At 53.9% G+C, this 24,551-nt stretch overlaps 3 protein-coding genes across 6 annotated transcripts in view; 1 reads left to right on the forward strand and 2 right to left on the reverse strand.

Annotated features, from left to right (window-relative positions):
* Positions 1 to 1,228: 1,228 nt before the first annotated feature.
* Positions 1,229 to 8,738, reverse strand: NDUFA13 (NADH:ubiquinone oxidoreductase subunit A13). Its single transcript, XM_061188607.1, has 5 exons — positions 8,604 to 8,738; positions 3,535 to 3,613; positions 2,108 to 2,179; positions 1,640 to 1,709; positions 1,229 to 1,422 (listed from the first exon to the last, which is right to left on the reverse strand). Exons 1-5 carry the CDS (start codon positions 8,695 to 8,697, stop codon positions 1,303 to 1,305), a joined length of 435 nt encoding a protein of 144 aa, XP_061044590.1. The 5' UTR covers positions 8,698 to 8,738; the 3' UTR covers positions 1,229 to 1,302.
* Positions 8,739 to 9,545: 807 nt separating this feature from the next.
* On the forward strand, positions 9,546 to 10,367 carry TSSK6 (testis specific serine kinase 6). Its single transcript, XM_061188606.1, has one exon. It carries the CDS (start codon positions 9,546 to 9,548, stop codon positions 10,365 to 10,367), a length of 822 nt encoding a protein of 273 aa, XP_061044589.1.
* Positions 10,368 to 13,904: 3,537 nt separating this feature from the next.
* GATAD2A (GATA zinc finger domain containing 2A) overlaps positions 13,905 to 24,551 on the reverse strand; it is a 103,293-nt gene continuing 92,646 nt past the window's right edge. For 3 of the 4 annotated variants that reach the window (XM_061190173.1, XM_061190174.1, XM_061190172.1), the window contains exons 9-13: positions 23,277 to 23,556; positions 20,547 to 20,845; positions 19,798 to 19,872; positions 19,299 to 19,494; positions 13,905 to 16,839 (exon numbers count right to left, since the gene is read on the reverse strand). In XM_061190173.1, the coding sequence (XP_061046156.1) occupies positions 16,709 to 16,839; positions 19,299 to 19,494; positions 19,798 to 19,872; positions 20,547 to 20,845; positions 23,277 to 23,556 (981 nt within the window). In that variant the 3' untranslated portion in view covers positions 13,905 to 16,708. The remainder of the gene's footprint in view (positions 16,840 to 19,298; positions 19,495 to 19,797; positions 19,873 to 20,546; positions 20,846 to 23,276; positions 23,557 to 24,551) is intronic. The other variant, XM_061190175.1, reaches the window with a different exon arrangement.

A 24,551-nucleotide genomic window follows, 5' to 3' on the forward strand; every position in this document is an offset into this window, starting at 1 on the left:
AGAGAAGGACACACGAGGATGACTTAGGACAAGGTGGAAGGCACAACCACAGCTGCCAGCTCCAGACCCCAAATTCATCAGCCCGCTGGCAAGTGGCCCATGTATTTAACAATCACTTTAGCCCTAGGGCAGCCAGTGGCTTCCCTCCCCAGGCTTCAGTTTTCTTCTCTGAACAAGGGGTTAGTAGCAGGTGCACTATCAAGGAGTGTGTGAGCATCTGAGGGGCTAGAAGAGCTCAGCTCTTCCCGGATGGGGGACAAGGGGCATGGGCTCCAGGGTCCCTGGGAAAGATGGAAAGGGGAGGCGGGCCCTGCTTAGGCTGTGGGTAACGGGGGAGCGACCAGTGGTGCTGATGAGTAATTCATGAGGGGCGGGCCTGCTGCAGATGCCGTTTCCCTGGCAACACAGCTTTGGAGGTGTTGGCAGCCGCAGGCTTAGTCTCTCCAGTGAAATGCGGGATGGGCCTGGGATTCTCCCCGCCCCCCATCCCGGCCATGCCTTTGCCTCTGATCTACAGCCCCTGGTCCCCCAGGCCCTCTTCCAGCCATGCCCCAGCCTCCCGTCCCTCTCCCCGGCTGACCTGAGGAAACACCGCTCCTCGGGCGCCTCCGCTAGGTCCGGGCCAGCCGCGCTGCTCATGGCGGAGGTGATCTGTGCGCACAGGCAGCCACCACCACCACAGCCTTTTAAGTGCATCCCTGGGCAGAGGGGACGTCCTCTCTCCTCCCGCCCACCCTGTGTGTCCGCCAATCAGGAGACGCCGCGAAGGCGCTGCGCACAGCCGTTGGTCGGTAGGTGCAAGTGGACTTAACCCCACTGCGCCAGCAATGCAGCTGCCTCAGAGGATGGCGGGAATCCCAGAGTTGGGAATACTGGCAGGAAAACAAAGTCTGGAGGGGCAGCGATGGGCCGGTTACCCCTGCTATGGGATCCTGGCCTGGGAGCGAGGGGACCCGCCTCTGCTGCGCCCCTCTCCACCCCGGTGCTCTCCTATGCAGGTCACCCACCCACCCCGTACCCAGGTGGAGACGCCCCCCAGTCTGAAAGGGTTGGCTGCTGACAAGCAGGGTTTCAACAAAGGTAGGAAAAAGTCCAGGCATATTTGGTAGCCGATGCTGAAGGGTGATCCAGGGGCCATCCCATTGGCGTCTTCTGCTTAGTCCCTGCACCTCCTGTGACACCCCGTAGCCCCCAACCCCCAATCACTCAGTCCCTAGGACACAGGCAGGCCAGTCTCCAGAGCGTTTATTCTCTCCTAGTGGGGAGGGAGTAGGGGTCCAGTGGTCTGAGGGGCACAAGCGCCTACGTGTACCACATGAAGCCATAGGTGGCACGGAGAACCTCCTCGTTCATGCGCAGCCCGTAGAGCTCGCCCATCGTGGGGGTCACCCAGCGCGTTGTGTGGAACACGGACTCGCCCACCTGCACGGACAGAAGGGTATGGGTGGCGGCGCAGCTAACCCCTTAGGCCCATGCAGCCTGCTGGGACCCCACCAGGCCTGGCAGCCACTGTGCCTACACCCAAAACTGCCTTCCCCTTCCGGCACTTGGCACCCACTACCCCTCTGCCCCAGGTTTTCTGTGGGAGGCTGCATTTCTGCAGTAGCCTAGACCCCCACCCTCCCTGCTGAGGACCCACCTTCCAATCCGGCACGTCCTTCATGATGATCGCCTCCTCCTCCAAGTTCTCCCGAAGCATCTGGAGAACCCTGCTGGGACAGGGTGGGAGGTGGGCGACAGGCCTGACCACCCTGAAGGGCCCCTGCCTAACAAACCTGCCAAACCTGTCCCTGCTCCACCTCCCCATCACCTCCTGCAGCTTTCAACCCTGCACATGCTGACCCCTCTTCTTTCCTTTCTTCCACTGGCAAACTCTTACTGTCCTCCTGCCCGGCCCCAATGCCCCCTCCTCCAGAAGCCCTTCCATTCTCCCTCTTGGGTCTCTGCTGCAAATCAAGTTTGGGGCCCTCTCCAAGGACGATGGCATCCCCTGGAGCCACGTACAAGGTCATGGCTGTCGGTCCCCATGTGTGTTCTGGCCTTATCCCACGCTGCAGGCTGCAGCACTCAGGCCTGTAACCTCCCGACCCTGGCCCCAGCGGCACACCTCCGGTCCTTCTCTGCCTGCAACAGAGGCATCAGTGCAATGCGGGCCTCGAAGTCCTCGATCTGCAGGCGCCTGTGAAATCCCGAAACCAACACTCAGATCAGACCATCGTGGGATGGGGGGCAGATGATGAGGCCCTTGGACATGCATTACCCTGGAAAGGGGTTTGGGGGAGAGGCAAGCAAGGGGGAAGGGCTTGGGCAGTGAGCTCTGCCCACCAGCAGCCTGAGACGGGGGATGGGGGGTGCATGCAGTTGACACAGGCGGCATCAGTCCACAAGACTGCTGGCTTCACACTTTCTTTTCTGTTCAAAACTTTTTTTAAATCCTAAAAATAGCCCGGGCCTGATGATTGCAGTGAACTGTGGGGAACGTTCATCATCGGGTTCTGGACTTTACAAAATCACATCCCTTTCACCTCAAAATAACCGTGGGGGGGCAAGCATCATGGGCAGCTCCTTTCTTCTCCCTGCTTTTTGGCATCTCCAAGCCACCAGCCCCATCTGTGCTGGGCGGTGTGGGGAGAGCGATGCCCAGTGATGTGGCCCAGGGGGTGGCCTCCGGCCCTGTCCCCTCATCACTAGGAATCTCACAGCAGCACAAGGAAGGGTCTGGGTGAACTTCAGCCCCCACCTCAACCCTCCCACCCCCTCCCCATCCCCCAGGACCCAGGGTAGCAGCCCCGCTCCAGGCTGCTGCCCTCACCACAGTCACACACCGTGGTTACTACTGGGTCCCTCTGGGAGACTGGGCCTGGTCTTGCCTGTCCAGTGTGGCGGCCCTGGCGTCCAGCACCCCCCAGGTGCTCCTGAGTTCACTCAACAATGTTGAGCGCCCTCCACGTGCTAGGCCTTCTCCAGCACCGCCTGTGCTGGGGGTGGGCAAGCTCAAGGTGGGTGCTAAGGACACAGGACACAGAGTGGGAGAGGGTGGAGGGGCCCAGATCGTTGGGAGCCAATGAGAAAGAGCCACGTGGTGGGGCGTTGGGCAAGCTCAGAGGTGGCCAGAGTCCCAACCAAGGCCGTTGCAGACCTGGGTCCCTCAGGCCCTGTACGGCTGGCCCGGCCACTGTCTTGCACGATCTGCTTTTTAAGCCTTTGTATCATCATTACCTGGTCACCACCCACAAAAAGACAAAAACCCACTAAGAGAGTGCATCACGGGCCTGTCCCTCCACCTCCACCTCTGCTATGCTAACGTGGACCCTCGGGTACCCAGTGGTGGAGGTCAAGGGCACCCAGTAAACATCTGGAGGTGAGCTTCTTGCTTACTAGTCAGTCATTCCTTGAGGGTAAAGCCCAGAAATGGACTTGCTGTGTCAGGGCCTGCACTCCCTGAGGCATGAGGAGTTGACAAGGCACCCCGAGGTACACTAAGTCCACAGGCACACGTCCCCACGCTCCCCTCCTCACCAGCGCAGGGCCTACCTGCGTTCGCGGTTCCATTTCATCATGCTCCAGTACCCAAAGAGCAAGGTCCCGATGCCCACGGCGAACATGCTGTAGCCTGTGGGGAGAGGGGGCGCTGCTCAGCACCTGCACGTGGGGCAGGCCACCTTGTCCTTTCTTCTCCTGAAGCATAACCCGCTCGCTGTGCAAATACTCCAGTAACATGAATGAGAGAGAAGGCAAAAGCCCTCATGAACCCCCTGCCAGAGATGGCCGGTACCGTCTCTAATGCCTATTTTTTCAGACTACTTTTTTTTGTCTCTGTGGAAAGTCCACTGGCCCCCTCCCTTGGACACCCCCTCCCCCGCAGCTGCAGCCCACTCTTTATCCCATTCACCCACTCTGCGGGCAGGGACACCAGGCTGCGAGACTGCTACACCTCTGCCCCCACGCCAGGGTTCCTGGAAGCTACAGGCCGGGCAGAGACTATGAGAGGGCCTGAGCGCCTAAATGTTTACGGTTGGGTGGCCCTGGCCCCGCCACTGACTAGAAGGTTGTTTGGTTCCCTTCAGCCAGCTGGTCCCCGTGGGGAAGGACGGTGTCCACGCTGGGTCCCAGCTCCACGGAGGTTCTGGCTGCCTGGGCCACCTCCCTGTGTGTTGCCCACAGGGGGCTGGATGACGCTGCCGGAGGCTTGGGGCCTGGCTGGGGCTGGCTCGTCCTGCACCACCTCATCTTTCAAGCCTCAGTCTCTCCTCTGGACAGAACTCGTGGTTGCTGGGATGAATTGACAAGCTCAGCCAGACCGAGCTCCATTTAACACCCAGTAAAGGACCGGCAAATGGTGGGTAAAGCCACTTCCTGGGACTCGTGGGGGACAAAGTGGGGGCTCTTTCTTCTTCAGCTCGTCTCCAGCACAAGGCTCCTCTGGCACCTCTGTTGGACCCAGAGATAATGAGAAACTGGCTCAATTTTTTAATCCCTTTAGTTCAACCTGTTAAAAACATGAGCTCAGGGTAAGGTACGTCCACGTTATGGGGGACAAGGTAGCGAGGGCACCCTGGTTCCTGTGCCCAGAAGTAGGACCTCTCCTGAGAGGGCCGAGTGCCCAGGACCAGTCCCTAGTGCACCCATGGCTCTCCCACAATGGCTGACCACCTGCGTTGGGCACTCAACGTTCTTTCCATTGGGTGGGAGTGTTTCATCAGAGCTGCCCATTATTTGCAACAGCTGCAGAGAGGCCTGGGGCTGCTTCTTCCGACCCAGCCCCAGGGAAACGACTGAGAGACTGTCTTTGTGAGGACCTCTTGCCCTCAACATTGGGCACCCATGTGTGGGCCCATCTGTAAGATAAATTCCAAGACTAAGGTAAGGTGGCCTTCAAGATGATGAAGCTCTAATTCATCTATTCCTCATCGACAGTGGTGAGGCTGAGGCCCCAGGCCCTCAGGGGGTGTCTGTGCCTCCAGAGCTGCCAGTCTGGTGGGAGAGGCCAACGAGGGGCATGCCCAGAAGGGGGTGCGGGCCACATGTAAAGAAGACCTAAATGAATAGAAACGCATCCTGTGTTCATGGATCGGAACTTAACATTGTTCAGATGGCAGCACTCTCCAAACTGAGGTACAGATTCAGCAGTCCCCATCAGAATCCCAACCTTCCCGCCACAGTCCCACAGAAATTGACAAGCAGATCGTGAAATTCATATGGAAATGCAAGGGACCAGAATAGCTGAAACCATTCTGAAAAAGAAGAACAAAGTTGGAGGACTCTTCAAACTTATCACGCAGCTGTGTGTACAAGACAGTGTGCCCTGGCATAAGGATAGACATGTACATTGATGGAACAGAGCTGAGAGTCCAGAAATAAACCCTCACATTTATGGTCAATTGATTTTGGACGAGGGTGCCAAGATAATTCAATGGGGAAAGAACAGTCTTTTCAGCAAATTGGACAACTGGATAGCCACAGGCAAAAGAAGTGTGCTCCTTCCTCCCTCCATACACAAAAATTAACTCAAAATGGATCAAAGACCTCAATGTACTAAGAGCTAAAACATAAAACTCTTAGAAAACAGAGAAGTCATTCTCTGTGACCCTGGATAAGGCAATGGTTTCTTAGATATGACACCAGAAGCACAAGTGACAAAAGAAAAAATAGAATTGGACTTCGTTGAAATTTAAAACTTTTGTGCTGCAAATGACACCATCAAAGAGCTGAAAAGACAACCCACGGACTGGAAGAAAGTATTTGCAGATCATATACGTGATAAGGGAATGGTATCCAAAATATATAAAGAATTCTTAAAACTCAATAATAAAATGATTAACCACCCAATTAAAAATGCATAAAGGATTTGAATAGAAATTTCTTCAAGGAAGCTATACAAATGGCCAATAAACACATGAAAAGATGTTCAACATTGTTAGTCCCTAGGGAAATGCAAATCAAAGCCACACTAGATACCACCTCACACCTACTAGGATGGCTAAAAATATTTTAAATGGAAAGTAATTAGTGTTGTCCAGATGCAGAGAAATTCGAACTCCCATACATTGCAGGTGGGAACGAAAATGGTACAGCCAATTTGGGAAGTCTGGCAGTTCCTCACAATGTTAAATGTGGAGTTACCATATGACCCAGCAATTCTACTCCACCTAAGAGAAAAGAAACATATGTTCACACAGAAACCTGTACAGGAATGTTCACAGCAGCACTGTTCGTAACAGCCAAAAGGTGGAGACAACTCAAATGTCCAACAAGTGGTAAATGGACACACAAAATGTGGTCCATCCGTACAAGAATATTATTCAGCCATAAAAAAGAATGAAGCACTGAAATACTACAACATAAGCATTAAAAACATGCTGAGAAGTCACACAAAAAGGACACAGAGTGAATGATGCCATTTATATGAGAGGCAAATCCATAGAGACAGAAAGCAGATTAGTGGTTGTCAGGGGCTAGGAGACAATGTGGAGTGACTGCTAACAGGTAGAGCATTTCTTTTTGGGGTGATGAAAATGTTGTAAATTTAGATCATGGCGATGGTTGCACAACTGTGAATAGACTAAAAATTGGTGATCTGTACACATGAAATGGGTGAACTGTATGGTATGGCATGTGCATCTCAATAAAAATGTTAAAGATACCAGAAAAAAAGAAAGGGGCACTCGCTGGGTGCAGGTGGGAGTGGAGAGAGGAGAGCTGGGGGTGAGAGATAAAGGGAAGAGGTGGGGGTATCAGTCACTTCGGTAGCAGCGTGGATTAAAGGCGGCCCGAGCCAGCTTGGCATGTTCTGGGATGTTGGCGCTGAGTGGGCCAGGCAGAGAAAAGGGGAGTGGGTGCCAGGCTTGGGGCCACGGTGCCTTGACAAGAGCAAGACTGATTGGGAGAGAGCAGCTGTGGGTAAGGCTGGAGGACAGAGGATGAGGGCAGGGTGCAAGACAGACTGTAGAGCCTTTGCATTTACTGTTCCCTCTGCCTGGAGAAATCCTTTTCAGAGAAGTCCTTTCGCCCATTCTGGCTAAAGCAAGCCCCACTTATCCTGGGCCTCGGCACTGACCACGAAGGGAAATTATGGCGTGGTGTGTCTGTCTCCTCAGCTAAACAGTGAGCTCCTCAGGACACAGCCCAGCACCACGGATGCACTCAACAATTACTAAATGCAGGTACATAAACAAAGACCACATCCCAGAAAGGAGTGTGGTCTTATATTCCTCATCCCTCTGCAACCAGGAAAGACTGGCGTGGGTCTGGTCTGTGCTGCAATGAAAGTTGGTGTCAAGGGCTGTGGTGGGAGACCCAACCCCAATCGGTGGTATTTGAGGCACACGGGAGGCACTGCTGTATTATTAACTGGAAGAGGACCAGGATATGGGCCACATTTGTGACTTAAAAATGAAAGAGATGCTGACTGTGGTAAGCCCAGGGTGACCCAAGGGCTAGGGTCCTTCTGCAGCCTGGTCACAGAACTATCCATGTATAAACAGACCTCATGCCACACACCCGAGGAGTGCACTGACCTGGGTGTTAAGAAGAGACTCAGATCGCTTTATATTTGTTGAATCTAGGAATGAGTCTAGAGTCGAGTGCCCATGTGGTGCCAAATCTAGTCTGTAACCTGTTTTTGTATGTCCCTCGGACTAAGAACACTTTTAGGTTTGCAAAGTTGTAAAAAAAAGCAGCAATAGTGGATAAAGACCATCTGGCAGAGAAAGCATGAAATATTTATCTGGCTCTTTACGGAAAAAGTTTGCCAACCTTTGTTCTGGATTACAAAAAAGCCAAGAAGGGGCAGGGGAAGACCTCAGTTTTCACCTGACAATAACTTTTCTACTGTCTGAATTATAACTTTTTTTTTGGAAACTATGCCCATGATTTTTTTTGCTTTTTAATTGAGGCATAATTTGCATAACATGCGCAGGGTTAAATGTAAAGTTCAATGACTTGCAGCAAAGTACTCATTCTTAACTCGTTTTACATTTTTTGTATTTCTCTGGTATCCTTGGGTGCAGAGTATGGGCGCCTTTTACTTTCTCACTTACATTTTTTTGTGTTGAACCCAATAAAAAAATTTAAAACGTTACTTAGAACCCTTGACAATTTTAAGAACACATAATTCTGGGATAGCCTGAAGTTGGGGGCCACCAGCGAGGAACCACTGCACATAACGTCTTTTTTTTTTTTTTCAGAACATCTTTTAAATTCCCTCGGTATTCCGGGTTTCGGCCCCAGCTTTGCTCTGGGTGGCCCTGTGGGTAGGTCGCATCCTCTCTCGGGCCTCAAGTTTCCCCACCTGTGAAACCGAAACGTGGTGGAAGGCTCGCGGCGCGGGCTAAATTAACCTCAGTTTCATCAATTGTAAAATGGGAATAATTAACGGGACCGACCTCTTGGGCTGTTCCGAGGAGGCAAAGGGCTTAGTAAATGCTCGACAAACTGCAGCAGTTGTCGTTATTGTTAGTACTGAAGCTGTTGGGGATCCTGGAACTCCGCCTCCCGTCATATGGAGAGGGAAACTGAGGCCCGCTAGACTCCCCGGCGTCCCGACCCCGCCGCGGCGCCCAGAAGGCCCAGACCCTGACACCCCGGCGCAGGGCGACACTGACCCGACAGTCCCCGACGGGGAAGGTTCCGCTTGTAGTCGATAGGGCCGTAGCCCCCCAGCGGGGGCATGTCCTGCTTCACCTTCGACGCCGCCATGCTTACACGACCCTGCACTTCCGGTCGCGAGAGGAAGTTACGCAATGGCGAAGAACGCCATGATGAGTGTGGCGGAAGTTGCCGCGCCAGTCTCGGACCCGGCTGCGAAACCTAGGGCGCTGGTGCACTTACCTACCCCAGTGCGTGGGAGAGCTCGGACAGCTGGGCCCGGGATCGACTGCACGCCCCAGCTGCGGCCGTAGAGTCCTTATTTTCTCTTCTCCCACATGGGGCGTGGCTCAGTCGGTGTCAAAGCCTGCAGCCCGTCCGGTCGCCAGGGTCCTTGCACCAAAGGACCACCCATTCACCTTCCCTCTGGGGCGATGTGCAGGCCAGTTAGAAACCTCAGGCTCCCGAGGGAGCCAGGTCTCTTCCCCATTTTCTCCCCCTCGGGGAGCCCTGTGGGCAGCCCAGGGCTCCACAGGGTCAGGGCTGAGTACACGAAGTTGGGGGACGACTGCTACTCAGATTCGGACTCATGAGGAGCCGCCCCAATCCCAGGCACGGATTCCACTCCCGGTGGTGGTCGGGACGCCTTGCTAGTGTCCTCTCATCGGGAACTGGACCATTCAGAGTGATTATGAGTCACAAAGCCCTAGGGCCTTGGGGGGCACCACGGGGCGGGGTCTGGGCCCCCACCCCGAGGCGGGGTGACGCCCGCGGTCACTTCACAAGGCAGAAATTGTTACCTAGGTAATAAAGGGCACCGCGGCGGTGGGGGCCCGGGAGTGGGCACATGGGGGTGCGGGTGTGCAGGTGCCAAGCGCCATGGGTTAGGCCCGAGATCGGAGTCCGGCCGCCCACCGACAGCAGCCGCCTCCTGCTCCCCACGCGCCCCAGGCGCCACCATGTCGGGCGACAAACTTCTGAGCGAACTCGGCTATAAGCTAGGCCGCACGATAGGCGAGGGCAGTTACTCCAAGGTGAAGGTGGCCACGTCCAAGAAATACAAGGGCACGGTGGCCATCAAGGTGGTGGACCGGCGGCGCGCGCCGCCAGACTTCGTTAACAAGTTCCTGCCACGCGAGTTGTCCATCCTTCGGGGCGTGCGGCACCCGCACATCGTGCACGTCTTCGAGTTCATCGAGGTGTGCAACGGGAAGCTGTACATCGTGATGGAGGCGGCCGCCACCGACCTACTGCAGGCCGTGCAGCGAAACGGGCGCATCCCCGGGGGACAGGCGCGCGACCTCTTCGCGCAGATCGCCGGTGCTGTGCGCTACCTGCACGACCACCACCTGGTGCACCGCGACCTCAAGTGCGAAAACGTGCTGCTGAGCCCTGATGAACGCCGCGTCAAGCTCACCGACTTCGGCTTCGGCCGTCAGGCGCATGGCTACCCTGACCTGAGCACCACCTACTGCGGCTCGGCCGCCTACGCGTCGCCCGAGGTACTCCTCGGCATCCCCTACGACCCCAAGAAGTACGACGTATGGAGCTTGGGTGTCGTGCTCTACGTCATGGTCACCGGGTGTATGCCCTTCGACGACTCCGACATCGCCGGCCTGCCCCGGCGTCAGAAGCGCGGCGTTCTCTACCCCGATGGCCTCGAGCTGTCTGAGCGCTGCAAGGCCCTAATAGCCGACTTGCTGCAGTTCAGCCCGTCGGCCAGGCCCTCCGCGAGCCAAGTAGCGCGCAACTGCTGGCTGCGTTCGGGGGACTCCGGCTAGAAGCCGGGCTTCCCACCATTCCCGCCGCCCCGAGCACTGCGCAAGCGCAGCGCACGCGCAAGAAGCGCGCTTCCGGAGTTCCGCGAAGCCGCCGCGCGCCGCTGCGCACGCGCCCTTTCCCCTTTCCCACTTCGACGCCGGAGGCGGCAGTCGCCCCCGTTTGGAATTCAGCTCCTCCGCCACGATCCCAAGAGCAGAAGGGCGCGTGCGCTTCCTCGGTTCCCCGAGAGAAGGCCCCGAGAAGGGGCTGGACGAGAGGAGAGGGAAACGTTGCCCCCGTGCGGAATGAGCGACCGCTACGCGGCGGGCAGTGGCTGCTTGGAGAAGCTGCTGGCAAGCGGACGCGCGCGGAGGGCGTCTGTCCACAGCCAGCCGCGCATGCCGGTGAGGGACGGCGCGCTCCAGGCGCTGCCCCGCTTGGAACTTGCAATAAACTCGCTCTTTCTCGCACCTGGCTCTAGCGACGGCCCCCTTTTACGGAGCTGGGGGGAGGGGATCGCTCCCCGGGAGAAGGCAGGCGCGGGCGCCCCATTTTAGAGAAAGGCTTGTGGAGGTTTTTGCTACAGGTCTGAAAAGGGAGTTGGAAGGATTCGAACCCAGACCTTTCGGGCTCCCCATCTTGGGCAGACTCGAAGGGGCTTTGGAGTCGTCCCCGGCGTCGTAATGGTCCTGGGAATGGAGGTGCTGGACTAGGGAGCAAGAACCCCAGCACCCTTCTGGTGTTTAAGGATGGAACAGCAAGGGGCGGGGGGCGCCTGTCCCTACAGAAACAGCATTTGCAAAAGAGGAAATTGATGCCCACACCGGTATCACTTGCCCAAGAACAGCCAGGATTTGCACCCAGATATGTCTGAAGTGGGTTGGGGAGGTGGTGGAAGCTCTCCCTAGTGAGGGTCCCTTCCTTGGTGAGGGTAAGAGCCTCGGGGGAGAGTCGAGGGTGGGGCATTTGTCTGACGGGTTCATTCTGTACTCTGTCATTCATGCATTTTTTTGAGCGCCTGCTGTGTGCCAGGCTCTGGGACTCAGCCAAATGGCTTGGATTCATCCCTGCTGTCAGTGAAGGGAGCAAGTGAAAAGTAAAATAAAAGAATGGCGTGAAAATAAAATAATTGTAAGTTGTTGCTAAATGCCAGGTGGGGGTGAGCAAGGAGGGACTGAAGGGAACGACATTTGAGCTGAGCCGGGAAGGAATCAAACACTGGAAACAGCAAAAGCAGTGTTCTAAGTGTTCCCAAGACAAGATGGAGCTGGTGTGTTTTGAGTAATGCTAGGAACTCCTGTAGCTGGAATGGAGGGGGAAAGGAGGTGGAGAGGTAAAAGGTGTGTGTCTGGTATCTGGAGAGGGACCCCACAGGGTCTGGGGGAGATTGGGGGTTATTTTGCCTGTGATGAGGTTACTAGGTTTGGAGACAGTGGCTGTTGTCATTTGGGGTGTATGGGAAACACCTCCCTAGGCCCTTATCCTACCTGCCTCCACCTGAGCCCCACAGTACCTGAGGAGGGTGGTCATTTATGGGTCTGACCATACCCCACCCCTGCTCCCTCACCCTCCATGGCTCTCAGGTGCCCTGGGGATTATGTGCCACCTCTCCCCTCACTCCCTTCAAATAGGCTGTGGCCCCAACCCCCTCATTTTGCAGAGGAAGAAACAGGCTAAGAAAGGGGAAATGACTTGCTCACTCAGAATAAAACCCACATCCTTTTCCCCTTGCCCCCAAAGTCCAGCCACACTACTCTCCTTTGTCCTCAACCTGCCTTGCTTGGTCTCACCTCTGAGGCTTTGCACAGGCTGCTCCCACTCCCTGCACCACTTTTCCCCTCCCTTCATGCAAGACTTGGCCTAAAAAGGTCACCTCCTGTGATACCCCATTCTTTCCCTCCTCACCCTTGTCTCAAGGTGTGATCCCAATGCCTGGGGCATGGCACATGCCTTTTTCTGTCCACTGATTGATCTGTGTAAGCAATGGGCCTGGGGTCCTCCTGCCTCACGGCCACACCCACAACTCAGTTCAGAGGGGACAAGGTCTCAGGGACCAGGGCTGGTGTCCCATTTGTTAGGTGGAGAAGATGCATGAGACTTGCCCTCCGTCCACGGAGGAGCTTGTGCCTAATCCAGCAAAGACTCACTTGAAGGCTGGCTGTGGAACCCCGGAAGTGGGCTTCTCTCAGCCAGTGTCGGCGTGTGGGGCACCTGTCAGTATGTGTCACAGGTGGAGGACAGGGTTGGGTTTAATTTCAGTCATGTCTTGTACCAGTTCTATGCCTTGCCCAGGCTAGTCATGGCCACTGGGGAGGCTGGAGGCAGAGATGCCCCAATAACAAGAAACAGCAAAATAAATAAAAGCATCTAGGAAAACAGGGTGATGTTTACTGCATATTGGAATTCAACAAAGTGCTTACAAGTCTCATTTTTGTGAATAAAATTTTGAAACATTGTGTCAACCTCTGAAAACAAATTTTCACCAGAAATTGTTCATTTCAGAGTAGGCCGGGTGGCTCGCACCCTCTGTGCTTAGAATCTACACCTGCAACATCATGTCCTGCAGCAGACACCCAATGCCATGCCAATCCAGAAAAGCCCACCACTCTGGGATGGAGGCTGGTGATGGCTAGGAGCCAGGCCAATGGGCAAAACCCACTGCATTCTCACTGCACTCCCCCAGCGCTGTGGGTAAAAGGGCCACAAAGCCCCAGGTTCTGGTGGAAATGGAGGCCCAGAAGCAAGGCTGCGGAACCCAGTTGGGGGAAAACTAAATACCCATGACAAGTGAGGCCTGAAAGAAGCCCAAGAAGCAGGTGTCCTCTCCTTTGCTTCCCCGTTATTAAAGGGTTACCCTGCTGTCCCTTCCCAAGTTTCCAAGCTGCCCCAAAGCCGCGACAAAAACAACGTGGGATACCAGGGCTGAGGGGACAAAAAAAAAAAAATACAGCCAACACATCATCCATTTCTTTATTGTCCTTCAGATTCTAAAACTTCCTCATGACACAATGTATAGCCATTGATTCCAGCGTCTTTGTTTACTGGAACTTCTGTTCCGGTTTGGTGGGAGATTTTTTTTTTAAACATTTATTATCAAAGACTTAGAGTCACAATAAATACAAGTGACAATCTCCTCCCCCCAACCAAAACAAACCACCTCCCAAATACCCTACACTAGTGTGACTATTATACTCTTTGTTAAGGATTATAAAACTTTAGCTGTCCTTTAAAAAAAAAAAAGCTCAGTCCAAGTTCTTTAGGCAAACGCCATGTGCAGCATAACTAGGCATCAAAGAAAAACCCTACGGCAGAGCAGCAAGGACTGTCTTTCCCATTATTTACACCCCTGTGATGATAATGTATTATTTATATAGAAAACTCCTCCCTGTGTCTCTCCGCCCACAGGAGAGTGATTTGTGGGACACAGGAGCCACAGGATGCAGCAGCGGTGTACTGTCGCCTCTTTCATTCCCTCTGCACTGGCGTGAGCTTTTGCTTCCTGAAGATCTTATAGTACAGACAGGACCAGAGCCACGCCCCGCCCCCCCGCCCCCACGGGAAAGGCCACTCTTGACCTTGTCAAAGATGTGGGTCCCAACAGTACACATGGGACACTGAGGACTGGAGTCCCCATGACATGGTCAGGATGGCCAGAGCCGTGGGCAGCTCCAAGTGGACGCACAGTTATCTGTGCGAGCATCCACGTGCACTCGGGCCCACACAGGCAGCCACTTCAGATGGGGAAGTGAGCTTGGTGAACCCCACACCCGAGTCCACAGAACAGCTGTTTTGAATAGTTTCCAGTTGCCATCGGGGGTTCCTGTCACAGATTCCCGGGCAGTTACAATTGTCATTTGGGACTGAGGGCTCCCACATTCTCTGGTTCTCCTGGGAATCAGATCCTCCCAGCCTACAAACTCCCAGAACTGTAGCCAATTTTGAGGGGTGGGCTTTGGGGCTGGGAGAATAACCCTTAATGTTACTATCCTTCCCGTATTCAGAGAGGTATTTAATGCCTTTTCTTGCAACATTATAAATTTCATCACAGAACCATGCACTTGAGGCTTATAGAAGTTACACTGCAAAGGGGAAATTAAAGGAAAAAAGGGGGGAGATAGAAGTTTTGAGACAGTAGAAATGAATAAAGATTAAGGCATCTCACCTTCTTGACCCCCTTTTAAAAAGCTACATTTATGTCACAGTATGTCCTACTATGGGAATGTTCCTGCAAATGCTGAGCTGCAGGAGGCAGAGACAGGGTCAGGGCCCGGCCATCCCGTCCTCCGCCTGTGGCGGTCAGTTTGTACTGAACTCACAAGGCCTATTCAACAGCCTGGAGAAGTCTGGCCAGGTGAGGTGAGGAGAGGTGGTTCCTGAGCATAGTGGAGAGTGAGGTTCTGATGGGGACGGGGTTCGGGGCCAATGCAAGTGGCTCAGTTTGAGCCCTGGAGTCACAGACCCAGTCAACCCCCACGGGGGTGCAACAACCGTGGTGCATCCCCAGTGCAGAGGTGACCTTGGCCCAGACGCCCGAGTTGCTGCATAGGACTGAGGTCAGTTTGCAGGGGAGGCCAGCGGGCACTCCTTCTCGGAGGATTTGGAAAATTTGGCCCATGTCATTGAAAAGAGAGAGCTAACAGCTCAGAGTAGTATAAGACAGGTATTTATTTGCCAGGCACACAGTAAAATGAGAGGAATAGAAATGCTTGCATACTCTTGATTTTTTGGTGTAAAAACACACCCTTCCCCGCTCCCCCACCCCTCCTGAAGGTCAATTTCCCCTTTCCCCCAAATCCCTGGATCTTGGAATGAAAGCCACCCTTCTCCTGCCCTCCCCTCCTCCTTCAGCCCATCTACATTATGTACTCAAAACAAAAATCAATGAGAAATTTAGGGTTTTACACAACAAAAAATTAGAACACTTTGGAAAACTAGTTCTACGGCATGTCAAAAATGTCCTCTAAACACTGATAGTCACACAACATGGGGGGGGGGGGGCGGCGGCGGTTAAATGAGCCTTTATTAGAATGTTGCAGCAGTGTATTCGAAGAAGGTGGCCCTACAAAATAAGGATTTTAAATTAAGTCCCTAACTGCATGGATAGGAAAACCAGGGCTGGGGCTGAAGTGAGGAGCAGCATACCCCATCTACACATGCGTGTGCGCGTACACGTGACACCCTCACACCTGCACAGAGCTGGCCCATGTGCAGCACACACACAACAGCTTCTGCCTTTCCTCATGGACCGATTTTTAAGGAGTGGGAGAAACCAAAACACAACACAACTAAAAGCAGACCTGATCCTTTGTAAGACATTTCTGTATACTCTAGGTGGGTTAAAAAAAAAAAAAAAAAAAGTCTGAAGGCAAACCCTGGCAGCATGGCCCTGCTTTAAGGGAAGGTTCTAAACTAGACCCAAACATAAACCCTGAAGTCTGGGGGGGGTGCAGGGGCGCCTCCCCACCCAGACACACCTGACAGAAGCACAGGCCAGAGCTTCGGATGTTGTCCATCAAAGTATGAAAAGAAAAGGAAAGAATTTAATAAAATAAACCACCACAACAAAAACCACAACAGCCAGCCCCTCCCAACTTCCCACTCAGGCTCTGGATGTTGCTGCCGATTCTCTCCTCCCTACTCTGTTGACGGTTCTCGGCTTCCAGGATCCCGGGCTCTCTGGCTGGGTCTGGGTTGCAGTTTGTTCTTCTGCTTAAGTGTGGAAGGTCGGGGGTCTCCGGGACGAGCAGCAGCAGAGGCTTTCTGCTGGAGCAAGGGCCGGGTGGTCAGAGGCCCACCCTCCAGGGCATGGGGGCCGTGCTTGGCAGGGAACCCTGGGTCTGCACGGTTTACATTAAACTCCATCATCGTGAGGTGATTAAAAAAAATCTGTCAACCTAGAGATTGCCATGAAGGAAGGCAGTCAAAGATTAGGAGGCTAAGACAGAGGGAAAAGCAAAAACAAAACAGAATGCTCCGCTCAACTTCAGAAGCCCCGGGCGCCATTGCCCGAGCGTGTCACAGTGTCTAGGGTGAGCCGTCCACGTGCCCTTCGGGGGGCCGAAGGAGAGGGCAAGGAGCAGAACCAGCCCCCAAGGTCCGCTTTTCTGCTGGTGTTGGGCAAACTAAAGGCAAAGAAAGGAAGAAAGCCCATGGGAAAGGTCCCCAGTAATAATCCTGGTCCACCTGTGAAGTGGTCCCCCCACGTCGATGAGACTTTGCAGCCAAGATCGGAACTCTCACTTCCGCAGCGCGGCCGGCGCTTACTCGCCCTCTCGGGGAGCAGGGTGTCTTCCCGGGTGGAGGGTGGTGGGGCCAGGTGGGAGGGAGGAAGGAGCCTGTTCTCCACTGGGCCCGGCTCGCACTATTTCCACGTGGCCGACTGGGGGATGGAGCGTGGCGGGATCATGTCCAGGAGGTACTCCCGCTGGCGGTCCACAGCTGAGGAGGTCTTGTGCACCGCCAAGCTCGGGCTGACAAATGCAAGGGCCCCGCCTGCAACAGAACAGAGCAACAGGCCACAACAGCCCCAGTCAGGGGGAGGCTCCTGGGAGGACCCCAGCCTCAGCTGGGCCCACTGAGCAAAGGTGGTTCAAATACCAGCCTTGAAGCTGAAGAGAATTTAATAACTCAATTGCTTTTACAATATTCCCAGCCTCTGCCATGGTAACCTTACACGTGGGGCAATAATCAGAGAGTCTGTCATCTACCAGAACTATGAAAACTGAGTTGTTTACTACAGTGCTATACAGAACACTGAAAAACTGCAAATGACTGAACTGTGCAACTGGGCAATCCAGTATAATGCAATACTATGCAGTCATTACAACTGATCCTGTCCTCAAAGTTTTTAATGATATGGTAACATTCTCTCATTAAAACATTAAGAGGGACACAGAATGCTAAATACAGCATGATCCCTCTGTAAGGCACTTCCTGTTTTTTATTATATATGTGCTGGCATTTACACACGTGTGACATGTGAGTGAAGAGGTGGAGGGGGGTTGGGGAGGAGAAAGTCCTGAAGTGCAGCATTTGTTCTCCTGGGGTTGACAATGGCCATTGCCATTATCTTCTCTTTTTGTTTTCTCCAAATTTCCACGATGAACAAGTACCACTTTTTTGGGGGGGGGGGTGCTGCACGGCTTGCAGGATCTTAGTTCCCCGACCAGGAACTGAACCCAGGCCCCAGCAGTGAAAGCGCCGAGTCCTAACCATTGGACCGCCAGGGAATTCCCCAAGTATCACACACCCACACCCACCCTGCCCCCCACCGCCCCACCAGCCTCCAACCAGCACACTTAGGTTTTGGGCTGGCCTGCAGGAAAGGACTGCCCTGGAGTCTCAGCTGCAGCAGGGACCAGAGTCGCTGTGTTACTCGGAAGTATTTTTGGTGGGTTAATATATTTTGTGGAATAAATGTTCCAAAGTCAAATGCACCACAGAACCCTCCCTGCACATCCAAGGCCAGCACTCCAGAAACCTGCTGCTAGGTCCCGCCCAGAAAGCCACCATCCAGAAACCCAGGGCAACCAGGAGTGCAAGCAGAACTCTTCTGAGAAATGCTCCTCTTAAGCCATGACACTTTCATATCTAATCCCACAAATCGCTGAACACAGCAACTATTTATTCCTTCATATTCCCTTTCGAACGTTACCCTTAATACGAAGTTTTCACATGGTACTATCACTGTGCGTACACGCATACTCTCATATTTGACTTTTCCCACTTATCTCATGTACTTTCAAATTTCCCAGAAAAGGAACTTCTGACCAGTCTATGAGTTCTTAGCTGTAATCTTAAACATGCTGAACAAAAGTATCTCTGGTTTGTTTACAAATGCTCTCTGCTCTCCAGGAGGGCCAGATTCTTCTGCAGTTGGATGAACTCCCCCGAGCTCACTCTCCTCTAGAAGGCTCTGACATTTGGGCATGTTTATAACTCATGGTCAGCTGTGTGCACAGCCGGCTTCTGTGTTTTGTTTCCACCAACAACCCAGACTTCCCAGTTCTGACTAGTGAGATGGATCTCATGATGGTGCCTCTTCTTCCTAGAGCAACGCCGGGGTGGGGGCGAGGAGGGAGATGGGACACTTGGTCCAATGAGACCTCTCACCCATCTCCTCCTCTCAGCTCTTTGTGCCTACGTTTCACTGTCCAATTACTGATGGACACAAGACATATTAAACTTTCATCCTAAGGCCAGCACATAAATAATAAAAAACAGGACAAATGGTATGGGGGATGACCCAAGGACAACCCAGGGAAGGTGGGGCTGTGGCAGACTGGGGGATGACCACCTGAGGGTCTCCACCTCCCCCGGTTGTTCCTCAAATGCCATCTCCTCAGAGGCCTTTGTTGCCTACCTCAGTTGAAATCTCAGCCCCCGCCCAAGGGTCCCCCTCCTCCTGCCTGCTTTCTCATTCTGTTTTGCACTTTGTACCATCTGACCTGTCTAAGCCAGAGGGGGTGGGAAGAGGGTGCCCAGAGAGCAGGGAATGAAGGACACTGGGTGAGCAAGAAATGAAGTCAGTGCGCCGCAAAAGGTATCAATACACTGTAACAGCAGAATCAGACATTCTCTATGGCAGGAAGGGAGAGGGGGTGAGTTGGCAAAATGAGCATCTATGCTCACAGGGTCCACTGATGGCGCGGGGGTGGGGGGCACTGCCTGAACGGGTTCTGTCCCCCATTTTGGGTCAAGAGCTGAGAGTCTGGGTATAGAGGGTGGAGACAGCGAGGGTGATTAGTATTTATCCAGGGCTACCACTTGTTCAGGGCATCCTATTTAGTGAACAGAAGAGATGAAGCTGAAGAGTCCGAGGCAGCAGGTCTGCAGGTTCAGGGCCCTTTTGTGCCATTACCTGTGTGTGTGCACGTCTCGGTTAAAAATAAGGAAGGGATGGACCCAACCCCAGCGAGGTCCCTACTCCGAGCCCCATGGGGTCTGCCCACCTGTACTCAGGGGCGCCTTCTTCCAGTTGGAGGTGGCATTGCCCTTGCCAGCGCTCACGGCTCTCTCGGAATGTCTGCCGGTCCTGCTAACGAGGGCTGTGGCCGAGGCTGCATTCTGCAGTTTGGGTGACTGGCTGAACGTGTGCAGGATGCCTCGGGGCGTTGTGGCCGAGCCCCGGGACAGCTGGCTGGAGGCCTACAGTGGAGAGAGGGTGCAGCAGCTCGTGTGGGGAAGGGGGCAACAGAGGGCAAGATGCTCAGCGCAGCCGCTCCTTGCTCTGGCTGACCTCTTCCCACCCACACGGGATCCCTGAAGTCCAAAATCAGGAGACTAGGTAAGTTACACCGAGGCGGGAGGGTAGGAGGAAGGGAGAGAGAGAGAGAGACACACAGACAGACACAGGCAGTGTGACAGTCGGCGACTGACGTGGTCACGGTCTGGGATGTGAGGGCCGGTTGGTGGTTCGGTGCAGGGGGCTCCCGGCACCGCAGTTCTGACCTGTAGCACAGCCCCGTTACTCCAGTCGCGGGCCTCTCCTGAGCGGAACGCCAACTTACGCCGGGGTTTTATGACCTACACAAACGGGGGTTGAAATCGAGGTCAGCACTGTCCAGAGTCTGGCCAAGGGTGACCTAGAGTGACCAAAGGGCAGCAGCTATGGCCACTTGAGGCCCAGTCCCCACAGGATAGTCATTTCCTGAGGGCAGTGCAGCCACCCACTACGTAGGGATCTTGAGAAGATGTGTTTATTAGTGAATTACAAATGACGTCCAAGGACCCAAAAAATTGCCAACAGGGAGCTTTGGGTCTATAGGGGGTGGGAAAGCAAAGCATTATAAAAAAAAAAAAAAAAAAGCAGCCAAAAAAACTTGATTTCAAACTTGCTTCTCTCCTTAATTTAGCTAGAACATTTCTTCCAAACGCCCCTTTTGTATCTCAATGTGGCTTTCAGAAAAGTCCTTTTAAACAAGAAGTGCTTGTCAGCCGGCACACTGCGAGTGAAAGCTACAAAATCTAAAGAAACTGCAAATTAGTATTTTCACCACCAAACACCACCATTAAATGCAATTTAGACGCACAAGTTAACAACCAGGCAGATGATCGCCGAGTGTGGGAGAGAATGTCTGAACATCCTGCCTGCTAGCGACAACTCCCTGCCAAGGGAACGAGGCCCCTCTCCTGGAAGGCGAGGCCACCCAGCCCATGCTCCCAGGCCACAGCTCTGGCTCCCATACCAGGACTCTCACCTGCTTCAGCGCAGGGTGTGGGGCGGCAGCAGGCTCCGCCTTGGCCTGCGCGGGGGCGGCGCCCTGCTGTAGGAGGCGCTGCTCTATCTCCTGCTCCTGCTGTAGCGCCTTCACGAAGGCGGCCTTCAGGCGGCTCGTGTGCTCCACCTTGAGTGCCTTCTTCTGGTTGGACGCCATGCAGTTCTCGCACATGATGGCGCCGCCCTTCTCCTCCCGCCAGCGGCACGTGAAGTCCGTCTTGCACTGTGCACACATGTAGGGCTCCCGGGACAGCACAACGGCGGCTGACATCCTGCCCGCTGCAGGGAGAGATGGGTGTGCCGCACGTCAGAGGAACAGGAACACCACAGTAGGAGCCCGGACCACCCCCAGGTGGGATATGGATGAGGGCAGAGCAGGGACAGCACCCTGGGCCATGTGGCCCAACTGGCATCAGGACACCAAAGCCTCAGTCAGTGTTCGTTAGGCAAACACATATTGGGTGTCAACTGTGTGCGGGCACTGGGCCAGCCTCGGGAGGCTTTGCTGGCAGAAGCAAAGTTGAAGCACTTTAGAAAACACTGTGAGTTAGGCACCCTTGATACCAACTCTCAAAGACATCAGTGCTGTCAGCTTGGCTTCTCCCAGTCATCTTTCCTACCCACAGTGCAGACATTTCCAACCCTCCCGTACTGCGTCACCAGTGGAGAGGAGATGGTGACCACTCGAGGCCCCACCTTGTGGTGACCGGCACCCTTGCTAGTGGGTGAGTTAGCGGAGGACTAGTCATCTAGGCGAGTGCTTATGCCGACAGGCACTGTGCCTGGTGCCTTGTGGGTATCAGTGTGTCCAATTCTCACAACAAACTTCTGAGGGGCACCCTCCACCCCACTGTCCTGAGGAAGAAACTGAGGCCAAGGAGCTGAAGTGACCTGTGCACGGCTGGTCAGTGGCAGGGCCAGGACACATACCCAGCTGCCCTGGGAAATGGGAACTCGGTGGCTCCTTGATCAGCTACAGGAGGGGTGACTGGGGAAGCCACAAAAAGCACCTGCTGAGGTGTGGGGTCGATACTTTCTTCAATGTATATATGTTTGCCATCCAATGTGCAGTAAGGGGTACCTTTTGCACTCTGTTCCTATCTTTTCTGTGTCCAGCACTCCTGAGTTTAATTGCCTCTTGGCATTATGGACCATGATGCCGAGAGACCCTTAGCCTCCCCATCCCGCCTTGGGCCTGGCCGAGCTGCCCCTAACTGCTGAGGGGCTGTGCAGGATCTGACTCTAGGGGGGGTACCTGTCACTCCACGGAGCGGATGGGATGCTGCCTGCCCAAGCAGCACTGGGCCCCCAGTTCCAGCCCCCAGCCTACAGCTAACATGCTCTGGTAACAAGAGCACTTCTGCTTCCACACATCCAACCCCAAAGGATGGGGTACCTGCTTCCCAGGCAGCTGCGGCCTGCATGACCAGCGCCAGAACAGACACACCAGCGCAGGGCTGCACTCAGTGTCCACCTGTGGCTCTGCGAAATGTCAAGAGACACCTCAAGCAGGACTCAGAGCCTCCTCCCACAGTTAGGTCCTGTTTTTTGACAACAGGAGAGGGTGACTGACCCCTGATGAGAACAAGCGGAGACAGACTGGTCTGGGAGAGCGGGTGCCCAGCACAGGCAAGCGTACGACGGGCAGGCATCGCCTCCTGACTCAGGCCTCCTGCCTGCCGCACTGCACTGGCCTTATAGCAGCTTTTTTGCCAACTTAACCTCATCATAAAGGAGTCATTGAAGGGATCCAGACACATCCAGGCTGTGTCAGAGCCCACATCTCTCCCCACTGGGCCTGGCTCTGGTGCCCCACAGTCCCTCAGGTGGAGTCCACCTGGCCATCCCCTGCCCTGAAAAGGTTACAGCTCTGCCTCCTCCTCAGCTCTGAGCATCTGACGAGATCACGTGGGGCGGGGATTCAGGCTGGCTGCCTAATAAATGCCACCACGAACTCAATCTAAGGGCAGAAAGTCCTCAGTTCAGCATCTGCTGGAGGCTCCCAAAGGGCCAACCTGACCTCCCACCTTTCAGTATCGTTTTTGCTCACTACCTTATATATACTTTTTTATTCCTAAAACCTCCTAACAAGCAGGTGTGCTTTCCAAACTACTTCCAAGGAGGGTAATACAATGAGCCTGGCCCGGGCATAGGTGTCCCTCTCCCACTTTGGGGACTAAGAGCACTCAAGGCTCTGCAAAGTTCCAGCTTTGCCCAACTCTCAGAAGTGGCCCCATCAGAAAGAAGGCGCCTATGGTACGTTTAAGGAATTATCTAGGGCGGGAGGGAGAAATCAGGAGATGGGACTGACATGTAAACACTACTATACATAAAACAGATAACTGACAAGGACCTACTGTATAGCACAGAGAACTCTACTCAATATTCTGTAATGACCTATATGGGAATAGAATCTAAAAAAGAGTGGATATATGCATATGTATAACTGATTGACTTTGCTATACTCCTGAAACGAACACAACATTGTAAATCAACTATACTCCAATAAAAACTAATCAAAAAAAAAAAAGAAATTATCTAAACCTCACAGCAAGCAAATAACTAATGACAAGATGTCATCCACAATGCGCCCCACAGCTGTGGGTACACAGCAAACATGCCAACATGTGCTATGCATGGAAAACAAATTGCATGATGGAAACTTCAGCAGCAAGAGACAAAAACGGCCCCAGGCCCAGGGCCTCCTCACCTTGCGTCTCCAGCAGGTTCTGCACCACCTCCTCCAGGCCGACCAGGTAGATGAATTCGTTGTTGGCAGCGCTGGGTAAGAAGTTCATCTCAGGGGCAGGGGGCTTGGGTGGGGGGATTTCAAGCAGCGTCTTCTCCAGCTGTTTGCGCAGTGCAAGCTTGGCGGCTGCCTGCCGACTGGCTGGAGAATCAGCAGAGGTGACCACGGAGGCCACGCTGGTGGGGGTGGAGTTGGCCTGAGCAGAAGTGGCTGTCGTTCCTTTCAGCGATGCTGGGGAGGGCTTTTGGGAGACAATGACCTGGTCAGGGTGCTTGAGGCGCCCACCCTGAGGAGAGCCCAACCACGGCACCCACAGCCCAGGTCGGCACCATTAGCTACACTAAGTCCTTATAAAAGTAGCTCCAGGTCAGCACCATTAGCTATACTGACAAATCCTTATAAAAGTAACTCAGGACTTCCCTGGTGGCGCAGTTGTTAAGAATCCGCCTGCCAATGCAGGGGACACGGCTTCGAGCCCTGGTCCGGGAAGATCCCACATGCCGCAGAGCAACTGAGCCCGTTGAGCCACAACTACTGAAGCCCGCACACCTAGAGCCCGTGCTCCGCAACAAGAGAAGCCACCGCAATGAGGAGCCCCCACTCGCTGCAACTAGAGAAAGCCCGCGCGCAGCAACGAAGACCCAATGCAGCCAAAAATAAAAAAAAATTTTTTTAAGTAAAAACTCAGATCAACAAGCAACAGGAAAAGCGGCATTAAACTAATTGCTCTATGAGATGACCAATCTTATAAATACACTTGTTGAGGTTTAGCTGATATCCAATTAACTTTAAAATCTGTAATTTGCTACACTTTGCCACCTGAGGACACCCATGAAGCCATCACCATGACAGTGGGTAGCCCCTTGGCAACCGTCCCCAACCCAGGCAGCACGGCAACTGTCCTGTCACTATGGCCTGGCTCTCCTCCCAGCACAGGTCTGGGTGGCCTCCTTCCTCAAAAGGTTGCAAAGGTGGCTCACTGTGGCATCAATGGCATTTCCCTCATGAGCCTCTTTGTGTGCCCCTGCACTTCACCTTTCCTGATCCTCACTGCTCCTGCATTACTTATCATCTTCCGGACCCCAGGGGCTGACCCTCCACCATCTCCTTGTTCCAGACCACTTGCCGCCCAACATTATCAAATGCTCTCCCCCAAACTTGGAGCTGACCATGCCAGTGCCCTTAGCTTTGTGGCACTGAAGACCCTTCTGGAAATAGAAGGCAAGTTGTGCACAC

Source organism: Eubalaena glacialis, chromosome 4 (genome assembly GCF_028564815.1).
Source record: "Eubalaena glacialis isolate mEubGla1 chromosome 4, mEubGla1.1.hap2.+ XY, whole genome shotgun sequence".
NCBI classification, from domain to species: domain Eukaryota; kingdom Metazoa; phylum Chordata; class Mammalia; order Artiodactyla; family Balaenidae; genus Eubalaena; species Eubalaena glacialis.